General features: G+C 36.4%; 5 protein-coding genes and 1 pseudogene across 6 annotated transcripts; 4 read left to right on the forward strand and 2 right to left on the reverse strand.

Annotated features, from left to right (window-relative positions):
* Positions 1–293: 293 nt before the first annotated feature.
* On the forward strand, positions 294–4166 carry LOC129579308 (uncharacterized). Its single transcript, XM_055469264.1, has 8 exons — positions 294–537; positions 609–1074; positions 1187–1407; positions 1476–1682; positions 2678–2932; positions 3002–3302; positions 3435–3817; positions 3886–4166. Exons 1-8 carry the CDS (start codon positions 316–318, stop codon positions 4093–4095), a joined length of 2265 nt encoding a protein of 754 aa, XP_055325239.1. The 5' UTR covers positions 294–315; the 3' UTR covers positions 4096–4166.
* Positions 4167–4207: 41 nt separating this feature from the next.
* On the forward strand, positions 4208–5371 carry LOC129578060 (uncharacterized; annotated as a pseudogene).
* Positions 5372–5589: 218 nt separating this feature from the next.
* LOC129578053 (beta-1,3-glucan-binding protein-like) lies at positions 5590–7854 on the forward strand. The gene is made up of 4 exons (XM_055466118.1): positions 5590–6423; positions 6491–6791; positions 7107–7495; positions 7574–7854. The coding sequence occupies exons 1-4, from the start codon at positions 6187–6189 to the stop codon at positions 7784–7786; spliced, it is 1140 nt and encodes a 379-aa protein (XP_055322093.1). The 5' UTR covers positions 5590–6186; the 3' UTR covers positions 7787–7854.
* Positions 7855–8173: 319 nt separating this feature from the next.
* Positions 8174–11329, forward strand: LOC129578044 (beta-1,3-glucan-binding protein-like). Its single transcript, XM_055466107.1, has 4 exons — positions 8174–8683; positions 8772–9078; positions 9709–10106; positions 10470–11329. Exons 1-4 carry the CDS (start codon positions 8441–8443, stop codon positions 10677–10679), a joined length of 1158 nt encoding a protein of 385 aa, XP_055322082.1. The 5' UTR covers positions 8174–8440; the 3' UTR covers positions 10680–11329.
* A 36-nt stretch (positions 11330–11365) lies between these two features.
* On the reverse strand, positions 11366–14869 carry LOC129578030 (uncharacterized). Its single transcript, XM_055466074.1, has 4 exons — positions 13799–14869; positions 12049–13557; positions 11755–11942; positions 11366–11671 (listed from the first exon to the last, which is right to left on the reverse strand). The coding sequence occupies exons 1-4, from the start codon at positions 13851–13853 to the stop codon at positions 11576–11578; spliced, it is 1848 nt and encodes a 615-aa protein (XP_055322049.1). The 5' UTR covers positions 13854–14869; the 3' UTR covers positions 11366–11575.
* Positions 14586–17398, reverse strand: LOC129578038 (uncharacterized). Of its 2 annotated transcripts, none has more exons than XM_055466093.1 (4): positions 17129–17398; positions 16198–16797; positions 15587–15733; positions 14586–15513 (listed from the first exon to the last, which is right to left on the reverse strand). In XM_055466093.1, the coding sequence occupies exons 2-4, from the start codon at positions 16760–16762 to the stop codon at positions 14738–14740; spliced, it is 1488 nt and encodes a 495-aa protein (XP_055322068.1). In that variant the 5' UTR covers positions 16763–16797; positions 17129–17398; the 3' UTR covers positions 14586–14737. The 2 variants fall into 2 exon arrangements, with proteins under 2 accessions (XP_055322068.1, XP_055322062.1); XM_055466087.1 differs by having other exon boundaries at positions 16931–17398.
* Between the last annotated feature and the right edge of the window lie 3658 nt (positions 17399–21056).

Below are 21056 nucleotides of genomic sequence, written 5' to 3' on the forward strand. Positions count from 1 at the left end.
AATTATCATGACTTTAGCGAAATAAATATTCTTTTAATTTTTTTTATCATTGGGTTTTCCGAAATACGAACGACTACTGGTTTTTTTTAGTAATATTATTCATTTTTTGGGAAATTTCTCAAATTACGACTTGTACTTGCATATCTACAAGATTTAATTGGATAATGCATCTTAAGCCGTTTATGTTTTTATCATTATTTCATGAGTGTTTACTGTTATCGAAAAAACTTGTTTTTTTTCAGTATTTACTAAACGAATAATCAGCAGCATATTTAACTGGCCTCGGATCATTAGCAGATCAGTTTGCGTTGGACAATGAGAGGAGAACATTCGGAAAAAATCATGTTGAAGTCAATTTTGGTGCTGCTGAGTATTTCAGCGTTTTCGTTCGCTGATTATTGCAGACCATCGGCGACAACAGCTAGCGGTTGGGCGGCGCCCAAGAAAATTTGTGCAGGCCAAGTGATTTTCGAAGAAAATTTCGACACGTTGGATAAAAATAAGTGGAAACCAGAAGTAACGCTTGGAGGTGGCGGTGTAAGTAAATCATTAGAACAAAACTAAGCGTGGTCGTTTTTAGATACTTTACGCCTCTATGTTTCTCATAGCAGAATGGAGAGTTCCAATGGTATGATGTTGATAATGAAAACAGTTTTGCAAAAGATGGAAAATTACACATAAAGCCCACGCTAACGGCAGATAAAATTGGCCAAGATGCAGTCGAACATGGTCACGTTAGCTTAAACGGTTGCACAGATCAAGACAAAGCGAATTGTGAGCGTCAAGCTGGCGGAAACACAATTATTAATCCAGTGAAAAGTGCTCGTTTGAGAACCCACGAATCATTCTCTTTCAAATATGGACATGTCGAGGTGGTGGCAAAAACACCCTTAGGTGACTGGCTGTGGGGTGCGATCTGGCTTCTGCCCACTCAATGGAAATATGGAGGGTGGCCGCGAAGCGGTGAAATTGACTTGTTGGAGTCGCGTGGAAATGAAAAATATGGAAATGGATGGCAAATTGGTGTCGAACAGGTGTTTTCAACGCTTCATTTCGGACCGAAATGGGACCAAGGTAGGATTGACATATTCCCTTGGTACAATTAATTTTTGTATTCAGCATTAAGCATTCAGCTGATGAATTACTTTCAATTATTTAATTACAACATATTATTTCATCCATCAAGACCGATGGCAAACAGCGCATTACGAAAGAAATAATCCAGTTGGTTACGACAAGGGTTTTCATACATACAGCTTTACTTGGGATCAGCAAGGGATCAAATTTTTCTTAGATGGCACTGAGCTTGGATTTGCAAAAGTGGATGAGGGATTTTGGAAACGTGGTGGTTTCCAGGGTCAAGATATTTGGGCACAAGGGACAAAAATGGCTCCATTTGATGAAGAAGTGTGTGAACATTGTTCTTAGTATTTTGTTTCAACAATTGAATTTGATCGTTCTTTCTTCGTTTGTAGTTCCATTTCATCATAAACTTGGCAGTTGGCGCAAACAATGGCTATTTCCCTGATGATTTGGCGAACAAAAACGGACCAAAACCATGGCGTAATGGGTCACCGACAGCAATGAAAGACTTCTGGTCACAACGGAACCAATGGCAAAAGTCTTGGAATTCGGGCGACAAATCGTCGCTAATTGTGGAATCTGTTAAAGTCACGGCTCTCTGATCACAACATTCGAGGCGATGACATCGCACAATTGATATGAATTACGAAAGTCATGTCGTTAATATGAAATTCAAGTGTAGGTATCTTTTGAAGTGAACATCAGTTATTTGTGAAATTTTTTCTTGTTTTTACATGCCTAATAATAAAAATTTTGATGAACTCACAAATTTTACCTTGTTTTCAAAATATAACAGATAAGATAAAATCCACGCTGAAATTCATTTATTTCTTCCTCAATTGTATGACTATTTATAAGTTTATTGTTGCAAAGATTTGATGAACATTTTTTCGCCAAATCCAAATAAATAAACATTTATTTCACACACGAATTATATTTGCCTAGATTCTTTTCGTCGTCGAAAGAAAGTTTAATTTCTAAAAAAAGCATCCAATGTGTAGGTGAATTTCACCAAGCGTAACATCAATTGACACAACAGGTTAACACACTTTGAGCATGATCAACAAGTTTCATATTTCATTGCCATGATGTTGATTTGTCTCGATTTGTATAGTTGATATAAAACACCTGTTAGCCTATTCAGTTTACATTGTTATTTACATTTCGATGAACCGTTAGGATCGCAACTTGTTCGATTTGTGGTTTGAACACGCAAATAAACAAATTGATATATAATTTTGAAGCGTTCAATCGAACGTCGCATGAAACTTAACATTTTTGTTACATGTTTAGTTATTTATATTTAAAACTCGTTTTCAATTCAATGTTACGGCCTCGGTTCATCTCTGATTGTGCTTTGTTTTTATTTGCATGTAAACTCGTCGCTTCTTTTCTAATTAAAATATTGATATGAGTTTTTTTTGCTTTTATTTTAAGAAGACTTTTTTTGTAGAACTATGAGGTCATAATCACACAAATATTTGTAAAGATCCCAGTGTATTATATGATATAAACGAATGAATCGTAAATGTTTTTTGGCTTCTGAATACTTGTTTTTTATTAGTAATCTGATAATCAGCAGCTTATTTAATAGGCGCTGTGTTACGACGTGATCAGTTTAGATTTAGCTGTGAGAAGAGAATATAACAAAATGCTAAAATTAGTTGTTGTGCTGCTGCTGAGCATTTCAGCATTTTCATTGGCAGACGATTGCCAGCCATCAATTACAACAGCTAGCGGTTGGGCTGCACCCAAGACAATTTGCTCGGGGCAGTTGATTTTTGAAGAAAACTTCGACAGTTTGGACAAAACTAAGTGGAAGCCGGAAGTGACATTGTGGGGAGGTGGTGTAAGTGTGATATTCGCAGTTATTAAAACAAAATTTTGATTAAAATATGCTATGTCTCTATGGTAACAGAACGGAGAGTTTCAATGGTATGTTTCTGACGATGAAAATAGTTACGCGGAAGATGGAAAGTTGCACATAAAACCAACGCTCACAGCGAATAAAATCGGTTATGATGCAGTCGAAAACGGTCATATTCGTTTGGATGATTGCACCGATCAAGATAAATCGCACTGTGAGTGCCAAGCTGGCGGTGATAAAATTATCAATCCGGTACGAAGTGCCCGTTTGAGAACCCACGAATCATTTTCATTCAAGTATGGACGTGCAGAGGTCGTTGCAAAAACACCCCAGGGCAATTGGCTTTGGCCAGGTGAAATTATATTTCTTTCTTTCTAGTTTTATGTTGTATTTTTTGAAATGATAAAAACATAATCAAAATTAATGAATGCACACAGATTTTTACCACTTAATTTGAATACCGGCGTCTTGTTTGTCTATTTAGCTGTATGGCTTCTGCCCACTCAATGGAAATATGGAGGGTGGCCGCGAAGCGGTGAAATTGACTTGTTGGAATCTCGAGGCAACGAAAAGTATGGAAATGAACAGCAAATTGGTGCAGAAGAGGTATTCAGTACACTTCATTTTGGGCCACGCTGGGATATGGATGCGTACCAAACGGCTTCATACTCAAGAAATAATGCATCTGGATTCGATAAAGATTTTCATAAATACGAAATGGTTTGGAATGAAAATGGAATCAAGTTCTTTGTAGACGGAATTGAGCTAGGATTTGCTGAGCTTGGCGACGGTTTTTGGAAACGTGGTGGTTTTAGTGGCGACAATATTTGGGCACAATCCGAAAAAATGGCACCATTCGATCAAGAAGTGAGTGAACATTTTTCGAGGTATTTTGTTTCAAAAATTGAATTTGATCATTTTTTCTTCCGTCGTAGTTCCATTTCATCATAAACTTGGCAATTGGAGGCACCAATGGCTATTTCCCCGATAATGTCAACAATAAAGATGGACCGAAACCTTGGCGTAATCAATCACCGACTGGCATGAAAGATTTCTGGACGGGCCGCAGTCAGTGGCTTCAAACATGGAGATCGCGGGAGAAATCTTCATTAATTGTTGACTCTGTTAAAGTCTGGGCAATTTAATGTACTTTAGCAACGAAATTTGCGTCGACGAAACAACGCATTATTATCAAATAAAAAAATTGACAACGTGTAATGAATGGTACTGTGTTTAATATCAAAACAAATTTCTGCCAAAAAAAATATTTACCATGTAAAACATTCGAGTCTGTACAAATACTGTTTTGTTGAACAAACGACCACAAGAATCGAGTCCGTGAGTCACAAAGTGCGTGTGAGTCGTGATATTCCAGTCTAAAATTTATTTGAACACGATGAAGATGGTTTTATGGTTCATCGAAAGAAAGGAACATTTTGAAATGATGCGCTACAAATCGGAATTCAGTGGATTAATCGTTTTGTTGGCTTTCATCAGCATTTTCATTTAGGTTAATGGTTTGGCTTTTCTGTTTAAAAACGTGTAAAACTTCTGTTACAACTGTTGCCGGTTTTGCTGCTCCGTACATGGTATGTTCGGGTGATTTGTTGTTTGAAGAACATTTCGACAGTTTGGACAGATATAAATGGCATTCAGCAGTATCATTTTCGATGGGTAGTGTAAGTCGAAAAGAGTTAGATTGTGATATCATGGTTGTTTTTTTCAACTCCATTTTTCTTTATTGAATTGTCAGTTTGAATGGTATACCGCAGATTCGGAGGTAGGAGATGGAAAATTGCACATTAAATCGACGTTAAAACATGCCAAAATAGGCACCTATCAATTGGAACATATTTATTTGAGTGATTGCACAGACTCACATCAAGAGAACTTTAAACGCCAGGCTGACGGAGACACCATAATCCATTATTATGGCTCATGCCAAGAGACTCAAAATATGAATGGCCTCAATCTGCTCAAATAGATTTGCTTGAGTGCCGAGGTAATATTGAATACAAAGACGATAACGACCTTGAGATGGGTGTTGAGCACATAATGTCATCACTATATTTCGGACGACAATCAAATCAACAGACCTTTGCCGTTGAGAAGATAATGTTTCCAAAAAACAATGAAAGCAGTTACAATACCGGCTTTCATAAGTATGAACTCTTTTGAGATGGGAATGGAATCAAATTTTCTGTAGATGAAATTGAAACTGGATTTTATAATTTAAATTTAACCCAATTAATTTCACGATACAGTTTTACATCATCGTCAAGTTGGCGGCTGGCCAACATGGACACAAATGGATTTTTCCCCGAATTCAAGAACAGAAATGGGAAGAAGCCGTGGAATGATACATCCCCGTGTGCAAATAAAATGACTAACAGTCACTCAGTTATATGTAACTGTATGTAGTGATACACAACTAAAACTGGCTAAGTTGATTGAAATCATGCGTTTTGTATGGAGACAATCACGTTTAGTTATTCTTTCAGTCAGTCGAATAATTTGGGACATTTTGACTAAGAGTGATTTGTGATTAAAGTTAACTGCAGTTGCTTATTTTGTTCGAGACAATCACTTTTAATCAGTCAAAATGTCCCAAAAAATCGAATTTTCCACACTCTATCAGCCATGAAAGAATTTTGGAATCTTTCGATGTGGCTACCTTCTTCGAACATTCATAACGACGATAGTTCACTGGTCATCGATTCAATTCGAGTTTGGGCTATTTAAACAAAATTATTCCATTCATTTTCAAACAGAACCCATATTTGTTAATAGAAAAACAAAGTCAATAAAATCGAATCTTTATTTATCCTATGAATTCCACAAGACAAAGTGTGTGTCAGTCGTTTATTATGAGAGTCGGAAAAAAGAATAATTGCAAAGCAGAATTGAATTCAATAACAATTGAAATTTCTGATGACACATACGGCACAGTCCGTGCAAATTGTGCTGGTTGTAATTGTCGTATCACAAAGAGCCGTCTGTGTATTGTATAAATGAATGATTTGCTTCATGAATTATTAAAATGTGTGTGCAATCATAGTCATTAGCCACCAGGGAAACGCGTATATGGATGAATGACACGCAACCTACTGAAAGTGTCACACAAACACATGATACATTTCAACCGTGAACATTTAAGAGTCGATTAACTCAGTGCTCATCAGTTCGATTTGTGGTCGGAACAAGAGAATATTCGTTTTGAAAAAGACAAAGGAAATATGTTGAGAATTACTTGTTTAGTTTTGTTGAGCATTTTCTTCATAGTTGCAATAATTTTTATTGTGCTTTTGATCATATACCCTAGTTCGAGTGGCTGTAAACCGACCATTACAACGGCAAGTGGAGAGTTTGCTGTGTCCGGCGAAATTTGTGCGGGGAATTTGATATTTGAAGAGAATTTTGAGACATTAGACAAACGCAAATGGCAACCTGAAGTAACGTTCTGGGGTGGCGGCGTAAGTATGAAGTGCTTAGAAAATCAAATTGGAAAAAAATAATAACTCTGTTTTGAACTGTTGACAGAATGGTGAATTTGAATGGTACACCGCTGATGATGTGAATAGCTTTGTGAAAAATAAAAAATTGTACATCAAACCAACGCTCACTGCGAATAAAATCGGCTACGACGCAGTGGAACACGGTTATGTTCGTTTGGATGATTGCACCGATCCAGATAAAACACAATGTGAACGTCAAGCTGGTGGCAATATCATCATTAACCCTGTACAAAGTGCTCGCCTTACAACAGAAAAGTCCTTTTCTTTCAAGTACGGCCGAGTCGAAGTGATTGCGAAACTACCCACCGCTGATTATCTGTGGCCAGGTACCGGTACACCTCTTTATGTTCGATGGCTCGCTGGAATTCACGCGCATTTTTGTCAAAGACAACAATTTCTGAAATTACCTCAAGAAAATTCCATCTGAGACATGTGTATTACATTGTCTAAAAGTGAATCATCTCCATAAAAAAAAGCTTGTTCAATGTTTACGCACTGGAAAAAAACGATATGGATATTTGCTGCGTGAAACTCACGCTCGGTGCGAGTAAACATTGACAAAAATTTATGACTCATGTTTTGTTCTCCACATTTTTTTTATTTTCTACAATACTTCCATTTTTTTTTCGTTGTTTGTTCAGCCGTTTGGCTTATGCCACGCGTGTCAAAGTACGGTCTGTGGCCTCGCTCTGGTGAAATTGATCTGATGGAATCCCGTGGCAATAATAATTATACGGATTTAAATGGCATTCAATTTGGAGCAAAGCGAACCACTTCAACTTTGCACTTTGGTCCATCTAGTCAATTGGATAAGTGGCAAACTTCGACGTATGCCAAAATCAATGAAACCGGCTTCAACAACGGCTTTCACATTTATGAATTTATATGGAATGAAAAGGGTTTTATTTTCTATGTGGATCGAGCCGAGATTGGATCTGTTCCGGTCGGTGATGGCTTTTGGAAACGTGGTGATTTCCAGGGGAATGACATCTGGGCATCAGGCACAAAGATGGCTCCATTCGATCAAAAGGTGAATTGTTTTTTTAAAAATCGTATTTGACTCAAAATCAAAAAAAATTTAATATTTCCATTTTCAACTTGTGTGCAGTTCCATTTCATCATAAATCTTGCCGTTGGAGGCACAACTAACTACTTTCCATCGGATTTTCTAAATGAAAATGGACCAAAGCCATGGAACGATACATCTCCATCAGCTATGAAAGATTTTTGGGCCAATCGTGAGCAGTGGCTACCAACATGGGACTTGGAAGGCGATGACAGTTCTCTGATTGTTGATTCAATAAAAGTGTGGGCTGCATAGGGTTATTTAATATTTTGAAATAGCTAAGTCAATTTAATATTAAAAATAAAATATTTAGTTAAATAAAATCTACCAAAATTTATTGTTCTTATTCCATATTCTGCAGCAAATAGAGCTGCTCACGAGCCGATTTCGAGCAGTTCGAGTTCAAAGAACCTTCCCCATTTTAAAATTTTTTCTACACTATTTTTTTCACATCGTCTCTACCTGCATTTAGTTTCCATTACATTATTATAGTTTGGTTCGAATTGTTCGAATGAAAAAAAAGTGGTTCGTAGCTGCCAGCAATTGAATATTTTACGCAGATTAAGAACAAAGATATGTTAACTACAATAGAATTTGAGAGAATACGCCTGTAAACTAATTGAATGCGTATTCGATGAAATTCCATGTCCAGTGACACAATCCATGCAAACACTCTTTTACTAAGATGCGTAAATGGGTGCTACGTGGTGAATTATTAAATTGTGTGCTGACTAAATCAACAACCACTTGAATGTGTACGGTCATTATGAACGGAATTACGCATCAACTCTACTATATAGGCCACTTCGAGCATGAATATTGAAGTGGTGCCCGGTTGAATGTTCATTAGTTCAATTTGTGTTGGTAAAAGGGAACGTTGTCACACACGTGAAACAGAAGAAAATAAAAATGCTGAAAGTAACTTTTGTTGTCATTTTGAACACTTTATTGGTGCTCAGCGTCATTTTCATTGTGCTCATGTTTCTCTATCAGACTTTCATTAAGCCAAACAATTGTAAACCGTCAATTACCACCGCAAATGGGTTTGCTGCCGAACGTGACATTTGCTCGGGTGGTTTGATATTCGAAGAAAATTTTGATAAATTGGACAAACTTGTATGGCGATCTGATGTAACACTCGGCGGAGGTGGCGTAAGTACAAAACCATTCAAAAAGTCTACGAAAATACTTTGAAAATTACAGAAAAAAATGAATAACAAATGTTTGTGCTTGAAAATAGAATGGAGAGTTTCAATGGTATGTGGACGATACAGAAAATGCATTTGTAAAAAATGGAAAATTGCATATTAAACCAACGTTAACAGCAAATCGTATTGGCTATGACCAAGTTGAACAAGGTTACGTTCATTTGATCCATTGCACCGACCACAATAAAGCAAACTGTGAACGTCAAGCAGGAACGTCAAACAATATCATCATAAATCCAGTACGAAGTGCGCGTTTGAGTACGAAAAATTCATTTGCGTTCAAATATGGACGCGTTGAGGTGGTGGCAAAAATCCCAACGGGACAATGGTTGTGGCCAGGTACCTTTCTAGTTTTATAATGTCTAAAATTTTATTATTGTCTCCTCTGTTTATTAACATAGGGGTATTGCAACGACCAAGTTAGTAGTAGTGTCGAACTTTTGTTCAAGCTCTACCATCTAAATGTATAGTAAAATAATTTACGGGCACGACGTAAGATGGCGTTTTTTCTGGTCAAAAAAGTTGCAATATCCCTTTGTTTATTAACAACGCAAACATTTTCCAACAACACGGAAACTAATCATCGTTTATTTTTGGTAAATTTAGAAAAATATCTTAAAAGCCATTTCGGGAGTCACTTGATGTTCTAGTATATCAAAATTTCGAATGAAAAAAATATGAATATTAAATACTGACACCTGTTGAAACATTCAACATTTTCTGTTGAAAACAGTTTAAGTTAATAATTCTTGGCACACATTGAAGCAAATATAAAATTCCTAAATGACAAGCCTCCACGAAATCTGGAGAATTTAAATTTATATTCCTTTTAATGAAATTAGCCTTTTATAAATGAATATTTTTTTGTTGTAATTTTGTTCTATTTGACTATAATTACACTGATCGAAATGTTTGTTTATAAACACATGTTGTATAAAAAAATGTGAATATTTTTCTTTTGTTGTTCAGCCATTCGACTGTTGCCTTCTCAATCAAAATACGGCGGCTGGCCATATGGGCCCCGTTCTGGCGAAATCGACTTGATTGAGTCCCGTGGAAATGCTGATTACGCAGATGCGAATGGCGTTCATATCGGTGTGAAGCGTATAACTTCAACACTGCGTTTTGGTCCGAGGTCTAATGTGGATAATTGGTGCACCGTGACATTTGCTAAACATAACAGAAAAGGCTTTGATCGCAGTTATCACATTTACGAATTCCTTTGGAACGAAGAAGGAATTCGATTTTTTGTAGACAGAGTTGAAATTGGATTTGTTCCAGTGGCTGGTGGTTTCTGGAATCGCGGTGATTTCCAGGGTAATGACATCTGGGCATCAGGCACAAAGATGGCGCCTTTTGATGAAGAGGTTTGTCTCATTACTCTGTGATGTAGGAATGATCAATTAATCATTTGATGTTTTTTTCCATCCATTCGGATATTTAAGTTAATTAAATTGTAATACTTGAAATAGTAGAGTAGCCGTTTATTTCCAAGGCTTCAGTAGCTAGATTGTAATGTTCATTTTGTTGTTTCTATACACGACGATTCAAAATGAATTTTTTTTTCGACTTTGGATAGTATTTTGAACGTATGAACATTTGGACTGTATGACATGTACGCTAATTGTTAGAAAAATACCAAATGATTAAAATATATAACCAATTCTGTCACACGGAAAACGTTGTTACAAATTCTAATATCCAAACACTTTCGTTTCTATTTTACGCAGTTTTATTTAGTCATGAATGTCGCAGTTGGTGGAACAAACGGCTATTTTCCCGACAACAACAATACTATTTATAAGAAACCATGGAATAATACATCCTCATCAGCGATGAAAGATTTTTGGACTCATCGCGATAGCTGGATATCAAATTGGCACCTTGAAAATGATGACAGTTCCCTGTTAGTTGATTCCATCAGAGTCTGGGCTGCATAATCCAATTTATTTAGATGACAAAATTAAATATTCAAAACAAAGCATTCAATCAATGGAAAATGTCCAACAAAAATTATCGTGTGTAGAATTTGTATTATCAATATCAAAAAGAAGTAACTATAGTTGTACTAAAAAAATATAAATCCAATTTAAATTCGATTTCAGTTGCATTCCAATCAAAAGTTGAATATTCCAAATGTGGAACAAATTGAGAATATCACCATTTTCTATTATGGTTTTGTTGTAAGTTTTGCAACACAGCCACCATTGAATTGTGTGTGTCGAAAAGTAGCAATTTGGAATCATAAAGTTGAGAAGTAGAAACCAACGGTTCATGTTGAAATGATTTTTTGTTCATGATGTCATATATTCATTTAAAATGAGACTGATTAATTTGGATCTGCTGCCAATAGATCTGGGATTAGGGCAAATTCAAATGAATGTTATCAATTTATTTTAACCTATTTAAAACGCAGCGCTTTTTGATTTTTCTTTCAAAATCACATACAAATGATTGAAATGAAATTTCGAATTGACCAACCCAATTTACAATGCTAATTCAATTGTCAAGTTGAGTTTCAGTTAGACTGATATGTGTCAAACCTGCAGCAGTATGGAGTTTCTTTGAAAATAGCACAGTTTTGTATAGATTTCAAATTCGTAAATAAGTTCGTTGAAATGCACTCTTTTTCTTTTATGGAACAATTGACTATTTTATTTGAAAATCAAAAGAACATTTTCAGCAAAATGTAAAAATTAAACATGAAAAAAAACATTAATACCGATGCCTAACATTTAAAAAAAACGGTATTATAACGTGACTTTCTCTACCAGTCTGTTGGTAACAAATAACTAATTTTCTCTCGAAATATGCAAATTAAATCAATAATCTATGTTCATTGTGGCGACTGATTTTGCATGTGTTTTTGGCGATATTCACGGATTTTGACGTTCAGGAAATTTTTTGAACCAAAGAGATGAGTATGTTCTTTCTGCAAATGAGAGAGATAGAGAATAGTATCATAATTGTGAACAAAAAATTGTCTAAAGAATTCGAAGCGTTTGAGTGTGTTACCAGAAAGTCATCAAGGTCCTTCGGAGACGGAAAGAAACCACATTTATCGAATAGTTCCATTATCAGAGTCTTTCGTTGATTGATCAAGTGTCGCTTCTTCTTGTTGTGTACCTTCTCTTGCTGGAATGGTTGATCTTCTGCCGAACTTGGCGTGACTGGCGACGAACTGAACGAATTCATGTCGAGGTCTGTGAAAAGTTCAAACAAAAAATAATTATAAATTTGTCAAAACTATTGCAAAGCTAAGTGAAAAGAAGAGAATTTGGTAACAGAAAAATGTTCGAAAAAGCCTACCCTTGAAACTGTTGACATTGAAATCAGGTCCAAAGAATCGTTCACCGACCACCCGTTTTGCTGGATTTGGCTCATTAGCTGATGGCTTCGGTTGTGCACGTTTTCGGCTGTACGTGTTGTACGTAAGTGACGGTGATGTTGGGCTCGCATCCCACTCATTGCTCATTCGATAGGTGCTGAAATCGAACTGGGGCAGCGATTGAAAGCGTTTTTTGAACTGCGACTGATTTGTGGCCAGCGAGCGTTCGTTGTCTTCAATGTTCAGGCAATCATTCGATTCAGTTGAGTCTGGCACATGGTTTGATGGCATTGAAACGGCATCAGTCGTTGAATTGTTGATCGTTTTGTTGCGATAACGACCGAGCTGTGCTGGTGTGGGTCCCAAACGAAATTCTGTTTTCGCATCCACTGCAAATGGCTCGTTCAACTGTTGTTCTGCCGCATCAACGCAAGCGACTGGGCTCAATGAATTTTCCGTCGATGGTGTGATTGGAAAATGATTCATCAAATCCTCTTTCAGGCCATATCCAAAATCAGTCAACTGCATTTCCGCTGCATCATTGGATGGCAGCAAGGTTTTGTCCGTGACGGGCTTCAGTTCGGCAAACACACTTTCGCACGATTGATCGGTTGGCTTTGGTGTCACATTTGGTTCACTTGACGTTTTCCATTTGAAGTGTGGATGCAATCGGAAATGTTCTTCGCGCATCTCGGCGGCGAAATCATGATACATTCGCTTCTTGATCGGATCCATTGCGTACCATGTTTCGCTGAGAATTTTGCTCACAGTTCGATTGTCACAAAGCGGATAGAGTTGATGCACTTGCGTGCGATGCCGTTTCGCATACAACATGAACGAGTTCATCGGTCGACGAACCTTCTTCGGTTTGTGTTTGTTCTCACACTTCGAGGCGACTTGGTGTCCGTTGTTGTAAGCCGTTTCCGATTGAAATGGAGATGATCGAGTCGATTTCATATCAATCATAGGTGGCTGTGCGTAGCCTGGATTCATTGCCGTTGAATAGCTTTCATTGTAACCCATTGTTGGTTGAACAGGCACATATGATTGCATGTTTGATTGTGAATGCCATTTTGAATCGATTGCACCATGTTTCTCCATTGACATCGAAACAGAATCATCCACTGGATTTGGCGGCAATTGTGCTCCATAGGTCACATTTCGGTCATATTGATTGAAATATCGACTGTCAGCTGACATCGCTGATTGTTTGATCGATGGCTGTGAATCGAACGAATTGAATGGTGCATATTGTTGTGGTCCATGTGACCACGAATTCATCGGCTTGAATGCTGAACCATTATAATCGGCAGTATGTGGTGGCCCTCGACCATTTGGCACTTGACCCAAGTGTGATGGATACTGATTCGGCATATACATCAAAGGCTGCGGCGTACTGATTCGCGTGTAGTGCGGCACATAATATGGCATACTGCTTGATGTTGTCGTCGCCGAAATGTCTGGCGTTTTTTGATGCTGTTGCAACGCAACTAAAAGGGAAGAAGAGAAAAAAAAATCACGAATCGAATGAGTGGAAAATGTTAAATTTCTATGAAAGGATAAATTCAATCCACAGAAAAATGTCCATTATTTCAAATGAAACCCGAAAAAAAATGATTCAAACATATGATGCAGCAAGTATGATCGAAATAGAAAAAAACTAACAACAATTACTGTATTTTCAAAATTAGCCGAAGAAAAACACACGAAAAATTCGATCAGTCTACTTACTCAAACATTTCATGTAGATTTCTGTGCCTTTAGCAAACATGTTGCTCGACTCCATTTTGTCCGGTGTATTCGATCGCTTTTTCTCTTCGCACCTTATTATCTTTCAACTCAATTTCCACACTTTTCGGCAATCAATGTTATCGGAATGTTTTCATCAACACAAATAATTCTATTCCGATTAATTCTTGTTAGAATATATACACTAAACTGTTCATTTCACAACAAATCGCGTTTGGTTTTGTGTGTATGTGTGCATTGATGTAACGATGGTGAATTGCGAACTGATTAATTCAAACCGTCCAAATACAATGACATTTGTTTCAATGAATGCGTCAAAATGTCGACTAGCTCTAGTTAAGTCTTTTGAGTTGACAAACACGATACAGTTTGGTGTGTGGTCACTTGTTTCGATGCTGTGATGAACGGTTTCGTTCAATATACGATTCTTTTTCTTGCAGAAACTGTATGCGTGATGCTTTCTCTCTCTCTCTCTCTATCTCACTCTCACTCTGGTTATGTTTTCGCACTATGATGGAAAGCGTGTGTGAGTGAGTGGATAAGAGATGCAACACTCTTTTCTATTGCAATTTCCGACTTCTGTATGGAATCCAACTTGAAGAACATTCACCGCACAACTTTTTTCGATTCAATCTAAACAAACGTACACATTGAATTTACATTCTATCTCGTTCATTTGCTCAAAAATCTCACGTTGAACGAAGTCACACTGGAAAAATTGACACAAAAAAAAAATCGACTGCAAATTTGATTTTGAAACAATAATAACTTTGACACTTTTACAGCTACGAATACTTTAATTCGAATTCATTTGAAGACAATAAAATAGAAAAACTGTATGAAATAAGTTGAACTACATCGAAATTAATTAATAAATGACGGTATGAATTCTTATTCTATTGCCAATCGGCTAAGCATCGTTTACTGTGAGTTGACTGGAGAATGTAATGTGGTGACGGCATTGTTGTTGACTGTTGCAGCACCGGCTTCCGTATTTTCGTTCACATTCACACTCACATCGCTTGCTTTGCTTGTGCTTGGGTGAGAACCATTGAAAATCGGTATTATTGATACGTTCGGTTCGTCGTTGTCGCTGTAGTTTGCGTTGCTTGGTGTCGAGTCTGATTTCTTTGTGTGCGAGATATTGGCCATTCGAACGTATTGTTCTTTTGCATCGGCTGACATTGTGCTCCACCAGCGTAATAAAATGTTCTGTATGAATGTCTTTGTAAATTCGCTTCGTGGTGCGTGCGCTTGAGCTCGTAAATAATTTCGTTGAACAAACAAACGAAAGCCGTTATATCGACGAACATATCCCATGTACCGATTGCATTTGTTGACAAATTTGATCTGCTCCTTTGGTGGCATACGAAAACCGTTTTGCGTGAGATTTGCAAACAAAATCGGAAAATCGGAATGTTCAACCGTTGAATTGATTGAATTCTTTGCAATCTTTTCGATATGAATTGATTCGGGCAACAATGGCATTTGGTTCACTTGCTGTGCTTGCGTTGTGCTGTCTTGTGCCTTGATCGTTGGCAATGTTTCGGTATTGGTGCTAACAAGAATTTCGTTGCCATTTATATCTAATGGTGGCGTTTTATTCAATTCAATTACTGAGCATGGTATACAATCGTCGAGGTCTTCGCCTGATGTTAGATCGATGATAGGCACATCACTGTCATTTACATCAGCACCTAAGCAAGATAGACACATTCATTTAGTATCTATATTCAAAGAAAATGGAAACATTGAAAATTATTGCGTTACATTTTGATACTGCAATTTTCCCTAGCCGTCGTTTGCGTGTGTTTATCTTTTTTGGTAGCACCGATACTTCGACACGTGTCTGTGGATCTGGCACCAACGGCAACAGCGTATCCCAATGAAACACATTGTCAACTAGCTTCCTATTTTCTGTAACAAGACAAATTTATTATTTCACATCGCTATATATTCACTGAGATGGTACTGCTTCCTGTTTTTCACGCTTCCATATTAACAAAACATCGATGAATGAGTACGATTATTAACTTGTCAGTGCACATTACTCGAAAATAGGCAAAGAACGAAAAAATGAATTGAAAAAACAAACAGTAAAGTCTAATTCCTTTTTTCATTTAGAACAAAAATGGGTTTTGCTCAATAATCAGCTAAGAAGGATTTTGAAAGACACATTTACTTATGCGCATTTTTAATTATATACACCCATTTCATCTTTTTATCGTTACTAGCGGCACTCGTTATGTGAAAAAGAGGACAGCAGTATCATCAACAAAAAATTTTGTGAAAAAATGATTATTTGCTTTATCGAAATGTTTGATATACATCAGCACACGTGTGGCCTAGATTTTTTGAAAAACAAAACTAAATTATCCTACCGTTTTTGTTTTTCTCGGTGTGCGTTGCTTGAGTTTTTTCGTATTCGGTTGCTGGCTTGCGTAACAATTTTTCTAAATTGGAATGTTGCGCTGGCATATCGTTCGGTATTTCAACATTATTCAATGTCGCATCGACATTTTGTATGTCTTTCGTAACTTCTGATGATGGACCTTCTAAACCTCTGTAGGGTGGATTATATGGAATGGACTGGATTCTAGACTGAATTTGATTCGGACTATAGCGATTGTAACTCGAGCTCGATGTCACTATTGCATTCGGTGTATTGAAGTAGCTGGGTTCGGTTGCATATGTGTTTGTTGTTGTTGCCGCAGGAGCATTCGAGAAAATTGGCCGCTTTGCAACGGGCTTGAATGCAGATTTATACGGTCCCCCGGTTTGCATACCAATTCCATTGGAAGTTGGTGATAGTGATGATGGTGTAACAGCACCCATACTCGGATAATGATTATAAGGTCTGAATCTGGATAACGGAGGCGAATGCCCATAATTTACTGTTGGATCAATGGGTTTCATTGTTGATATCGTTGTTGGAATACTTTGCATCAGTGGTGAATATTGTAATTCGGTCGGATCTGAATCTAATGTTGAAGAAGGAAAACAAAAGGCTATTTTATTTTTTGAACATATTCACTCAATAAATATAGTATGATTTTATTGACACAGGGAACTTTTTGACTGAGAAATAAAAAACACTGTTTTGAAAATTCTTACTCCAAAAGGCATACGATGAATTCATTGTGTCACTGTTGATTCGATTTGGGATTTTTTTTTTCTTTTTTAAATCCAAGTTTTTGTTTTTCAACAAATATTATTGTTTTTTAATCTAAATTTTATATCATAAATGAATGGAATGATCGCAAATTGAGAAAATGATAACTTTATGCGAGAAACACAAAAACTCATAATAACCGCTTTAGTCGAATGAAGAACAACTAATAGCTGTATCAGCGCCTCACTGATACGACGCAACCGCGAACAATTCTAATTAGTGATTGAAAGGAATTCACACGCGCTATTTCTCAAAAAGTGTTTTTAATATAAACAAATGCCAGAAATGCTTAAAAACAGGGTTTTTCGTGTTGCTGCAACGAAATTTTTTTTGGAACCGAACTCGACATTTTTCGACACGTGTGTTAACACGAACGAAATTGAACTCGACAATGCCTGTTTAAGAATTATTATTTTCGAAAATTATATTTTTTTTTTGCTGTCGTTGGCATAAGGCACAAAACATCAACAGTATCATCAAGCGAAATGATTCTAAAAAAAGTGCGAAAAGTGAGCGGGTGAATCAATATTTTATTTACCATGCGTAAATATCGTCATGAAGAGATGTGGCAATTATTCAGCGTCTGTAATTTGCAAAGGGAGCTCCACCCACTGTTACAATATCAAACATGATGCGAATGATTGTCACCTGACAAATTAACGAATATTGAACGGGTTGCAGTTGAATGTTTACTCATTGTTTCGACATGCGTCACGTACTGATTTCGAAAATAAGACACTTGTTGCGCGTAACGTACTCGCTCTTTGTTGGCATTTTCCACAAAATAAGCTAGCAACCAGCACAATTTTAGATGGGTTCATTCAACAGTTGATCAAAAAAGTGACATTCAGATCGTTGTTGGACCTGTGGCAATCATGCCTTGCAAAACCGCACGTTTTGCCTATTTTAATATACAATGCAAGACTTGATAATACTATTTTCAGTCTTCAGTTGTCTCAATGTTAAAATCGGTCAAAATCCCCGTCATGCATTGAGTAGATGCCTATCATCTGGAATATTCGATGTCTTATTCAAAATATTGACCCATCATACCTGTAACCATGGAAAAATTCAGATACTCTGATTTTTTTTCAGACTCAGGAGTATTTTTAAAATTCACTCGTTAAGAAATAAAGTCCACATGCCTTGAGCTATTGTATAAAACCAAATTTAAATCGAATTCTGTGTACACTGAGCGTGTACACTGAGCTCGTTTTATGTGTCATATGTATCTCACGAGTGAATACGGAAAATGTAGGTATATGATATTGCGAGAAAGTGTTTTTTCGAGAAAATTTTTTTGACAGACTCGCATTTATTCGTAGATTTGTTATGAATAAATTGTAGTTTCTGTGGTAGGACTCGTGAGTCAATTTGAATGAATATGTGCGAGTCAGTACTGACTTGCAATGACAAATAAAACCCTCGCGCGTGGAGTGGGCAAATTATTTGGGCATTTTTAGAATTCACATTTTGTAATATTATCATTGCAACGTCGTTTATTTTCATCTCAAGCAAGCGCTTCATTATTCAAGGTGATTTATTGCCAACAGCAAAACAACATGGTTTGACGCAGCGCTGTTTAATTTTTGCGAGAAAAAAAATTAAACTTCAATTTTCGTAAAATTTTGAAAAAATACGATCTGAAAATATCTGCCATTCTCGGAACTTATTCGAAAATTCAATTCGTGGGAATGGAAGGTGTTGGTTCGAATATTCCAAATGATTTTTCTTTCACTTCAACTCAATTTAAAGTTGGGATTTAACATTCTCTAGGGTATTGAGTTGATTCCAATAGTTGTAGTATGATGTTTTGTCAAAAATAAATCATTTAAGAAATTTTCATGCCGAAAACAAGAATGGTGACTAATTACCAAATCACAATTCTTTTTGAAATGGATAAATGAAAAAAAAAACATCGAAATGAACTGCTCGTAAATGTTTAAAACTGCAGTTGAGTGTATTGATTGTTCTTTATTCCTTAAGTTTCATTAAACATCATACAGAAGAATAAAGCAAGCAAAATTTTATCTGGATTCAAATCATCACGTAAAAAAATTCTTCGGCCCTTTTTACTTCCATCGACAACTTTTGAACTCATTACAACGATTCGTCGTATTTTGCAATGCTTTTATTTCATTAGTTCTTAAAATTTCATTGATTCGTCTAAAACATTCACGATCTTCTTTTCGTATTCTATGTTCGTTCATGCTATATGTATCGGTTGGAAGCATTCCAAGTCACTTTCTTACGGTTGACAATCCACATTCAAACCGATCATATATATTGCAAATTCGGTGCTCCGAAGCTGTGAAAAAGCAATTAGTCGAAAGGATAGGATTTGTACTTACTTACTTAAAGTTAAATAAATTTGGGGAAATTAGATCCTGTGGCCGACGTTAGTCTCTCTCATCAGGAGGTACGTATTTGTATCTTTTATTTCTACCATCACAACGCTGCACATCATCTATCTTACAATCGAATTGTGAATTATTGTTAGGCAAAACCGTGAATGAAAACTTACAAATAGAGTCGAACACATGAAGCAATAGATTGCGAATCATCGTCAATAAGTTGAAGATTAATTTATACTTTTTGAACGAGAAAGTCCAGCTGCAATCGAACTGCTGAAAATGTTCGTTGGATGTGCTTCGATGCGTTGTTGCGCAGGTAAACAGGCCTAATACACATTAAAAGGCACATTTTTGACGAAATTTTGTCTATAGTATTTACAATGAAGATTTGAACCATCTAAAATAAAAGACATACTTTACCAAACCACAAGCACGTACAGGATTCAGAATGTCGAACGCAAAAAAGCCACTTTGAAACGTTAGTACGGAAATTGCAAATCTTTATAGCGATTTCAATTTTGATTTTTCAAACCGTGATAACAACAACAACAATGTGACTCTCTTTTGAGGACTCAATTTCCGTTTTTTTTCCAGCGAACATATTTGAGTTGCACTTTCTGAAAAACACTGCGATAAAGTCTGGCTTTTATACTAAATGGTTCAATTGTCTATGTATATGTAATTCTGTTATTTTTTGAACAAATTTCAATGTGTTTTTCTGTAAAGCGACACGAAATTTGTGTTCCCAATTGGGATTCACCTTTCCATTTCGTTGTCTGCTGGTTCAAGATCATCCATATTAATGAATATTCAAATAGATTGGTTTCATGCTAAAAAGAATGCAATCGATAAATTCAACGAATTTATTCAGATTGGTTGCAGGTTCGAGACAGATGTTTATTGCAATATTAGTCAAACAGGAGAGGTTCAATGTCTGGTTATCACAAAACATAAAAAAGTCAACGGCGTCTTTCACAAAGACAACGAATTTTTCTACAAATTTCACCAATAACAAGCTATAATGTGATAAATGCCACGCAAACATTACGCAATTATTATTTGATCGGCGAATACTGAATGCGAAATGAAAATGCACAAATATGCAACACTTAACTTGTTCAAAACTTGTGAATTGTGCAAAAGCAGCCCCAAACAGCAATAACACAAACAAAACTCCTCAAAGCATTTTGAATGCTTATCGATTCATAGCTTTTCATATTTAATGACGTTTGAAGATTTATTTCCCAAATGAAAAGGCACTTGAGTATTGATTTTTATCTGTGTTTTTGAACGAAGAAATAAACGACGAAAGAAGGAAATATATTATTATTTGAAGTCATTTTCCTGTTTGCAACTATAAATTCTATGCAAACATCACGTAGCTATGATTCGAATGGTGAGTGCTGAATGATAAATGTGATTTATAATTCATGCAAACGCAGTCGTTTGCCTTTCCGAATGCTAGTCGTCTTCTCTTTAATGGTATGCAAACGAAAACTTCTCATATTGTCTTAAACTATCAGTTCTCAGACGACTTTTTTAAGATTTATTTTTTTTTTCTGCCAAGACGAAAATTCCCCTTGAGATTGCGTTTCATAAGAAAGATAGACACTAGTACAAGTTCCGTTTCTAGAGAATTTGCATACCATTTGCGAGAGAAAAACGGAATTCTTTTGAAAAGTTTTCATATTATACGTAGGGTTTTCTTATTAAG

The sequence above is a fragment of the Sitodiplosis mosellana genome, unplaced genomic scaffold (assembly GCF_009176505.1).
Source record: "Sitodiplosis mosellana isolate CC-2019 unplaced genomic scaffold, AAFC_SMos_1.0 Smas_scaffold_1, whole genome shotgun sequence".
Taxonomy (NCBI): Eukaryota; Metazoa; Arthropoda; class Insecta; order Diptera; family Cecidomyiidae; genus Sitodiplosis; species Sitodiplosis mosellana.

Coding starts and splice junctions, on each gene's coding strand:
- LOC129578053 (XM_055466118.1), top strand. CDS start 6,187: ATGTTGAGAATTACTTGTTTAGTTTTGTTGAGCATTTTCTTCATAGTT. Junction 6,424..6,490: donor TAACGTTCTGGGGTGGCGGC/GTAAGTATGAAG, acceptor AACTGTTGACAG/AATGGTGAATTTGAATGGTA. Junction 6,792..7,106: donor CGCTGATTATCTGTGGCCAG/GTACCGGTACAC, acceptor TTGTTTGTTCAG/CCGTTTGGCTTATGCCACGC.
- LOC129578044 (XM_055466107.1), top strand. CDS start 8,441: ATGCTGAAAGTAACTTTTGTTGTCATTTTGAACACTTTATTGGTGCTC. Junction 9,079..9,708: donor GGGACAATGGTTGTGGCCAG/GTACCTTTCTAG, acceptor TTTGTTGTTCAG/CCATTCGACTGTTGCCTTCT. Junction 10,107..10,469: donor TGGCGCCTTTTGATGAAGAG/GTTTGTCTCATT, acceptor TATTTTACGCAG/TTTTATTTAGTCATGAATGT.
- LOC129578038 (XM_055466087.1), bottom strand. CDS start 16,955: ATGAATTCATCGTATGCCTTTTGGA. Junction 15,734..16,197: donor CACCGAGAAAAACAAAAACG/GTAGGATAATTT, acceptor GTCTTGTTACAG/AAAATAGGAAGCTAGTTGAC. Junction 15,514..15,586: donor GAAAATTGCAGTATCAAAAT/GTAACGCAATAA, acceptor TATCTTGCTTAG/GTGCTGATGTAAATGACAGT.
- LOC129579308 (XM_055469264.1), top strand. CDS start 316: ATGAGAGGAGAACATTCGGAAAAAATCATGTTGAAGTCAATTTTGGTG. Junction 538..608: donor TAACGCTTGGAGGTGGCGGT/GTAAGTAAATCA, acceptor TGTTTCTCATAG/CAGAATGGAGAGTTCCAATG. Junction 3,818..3,885: donor TGGCACCATTCGATCAAGAA/GTGAGTGAACAT, acceptor CTTCCGTCGTAG/TTCCATTTCATCATAAACTT.
- LOC129578030 (XM_055466074.1), bottom strand. CDS start 13,853: ATGGAGTCGAGCAACATGTTTGCTAAAGGCACAGAAATCTACATGAAA. Junction 13,558..13,798: donor AATCTACATGAAATGTTTGA/GTAAGTAGACTG, acceptor CTTCCCTTTTAG/TTGCGTTGCAACAGCATCAA. Junction 11,672..11,754: donor AGGACCTTGATGACTTTCTG/GTAACACACTCA, acceptor TCTCATTTGCAG/AAAGAACATACTCATCTCTT.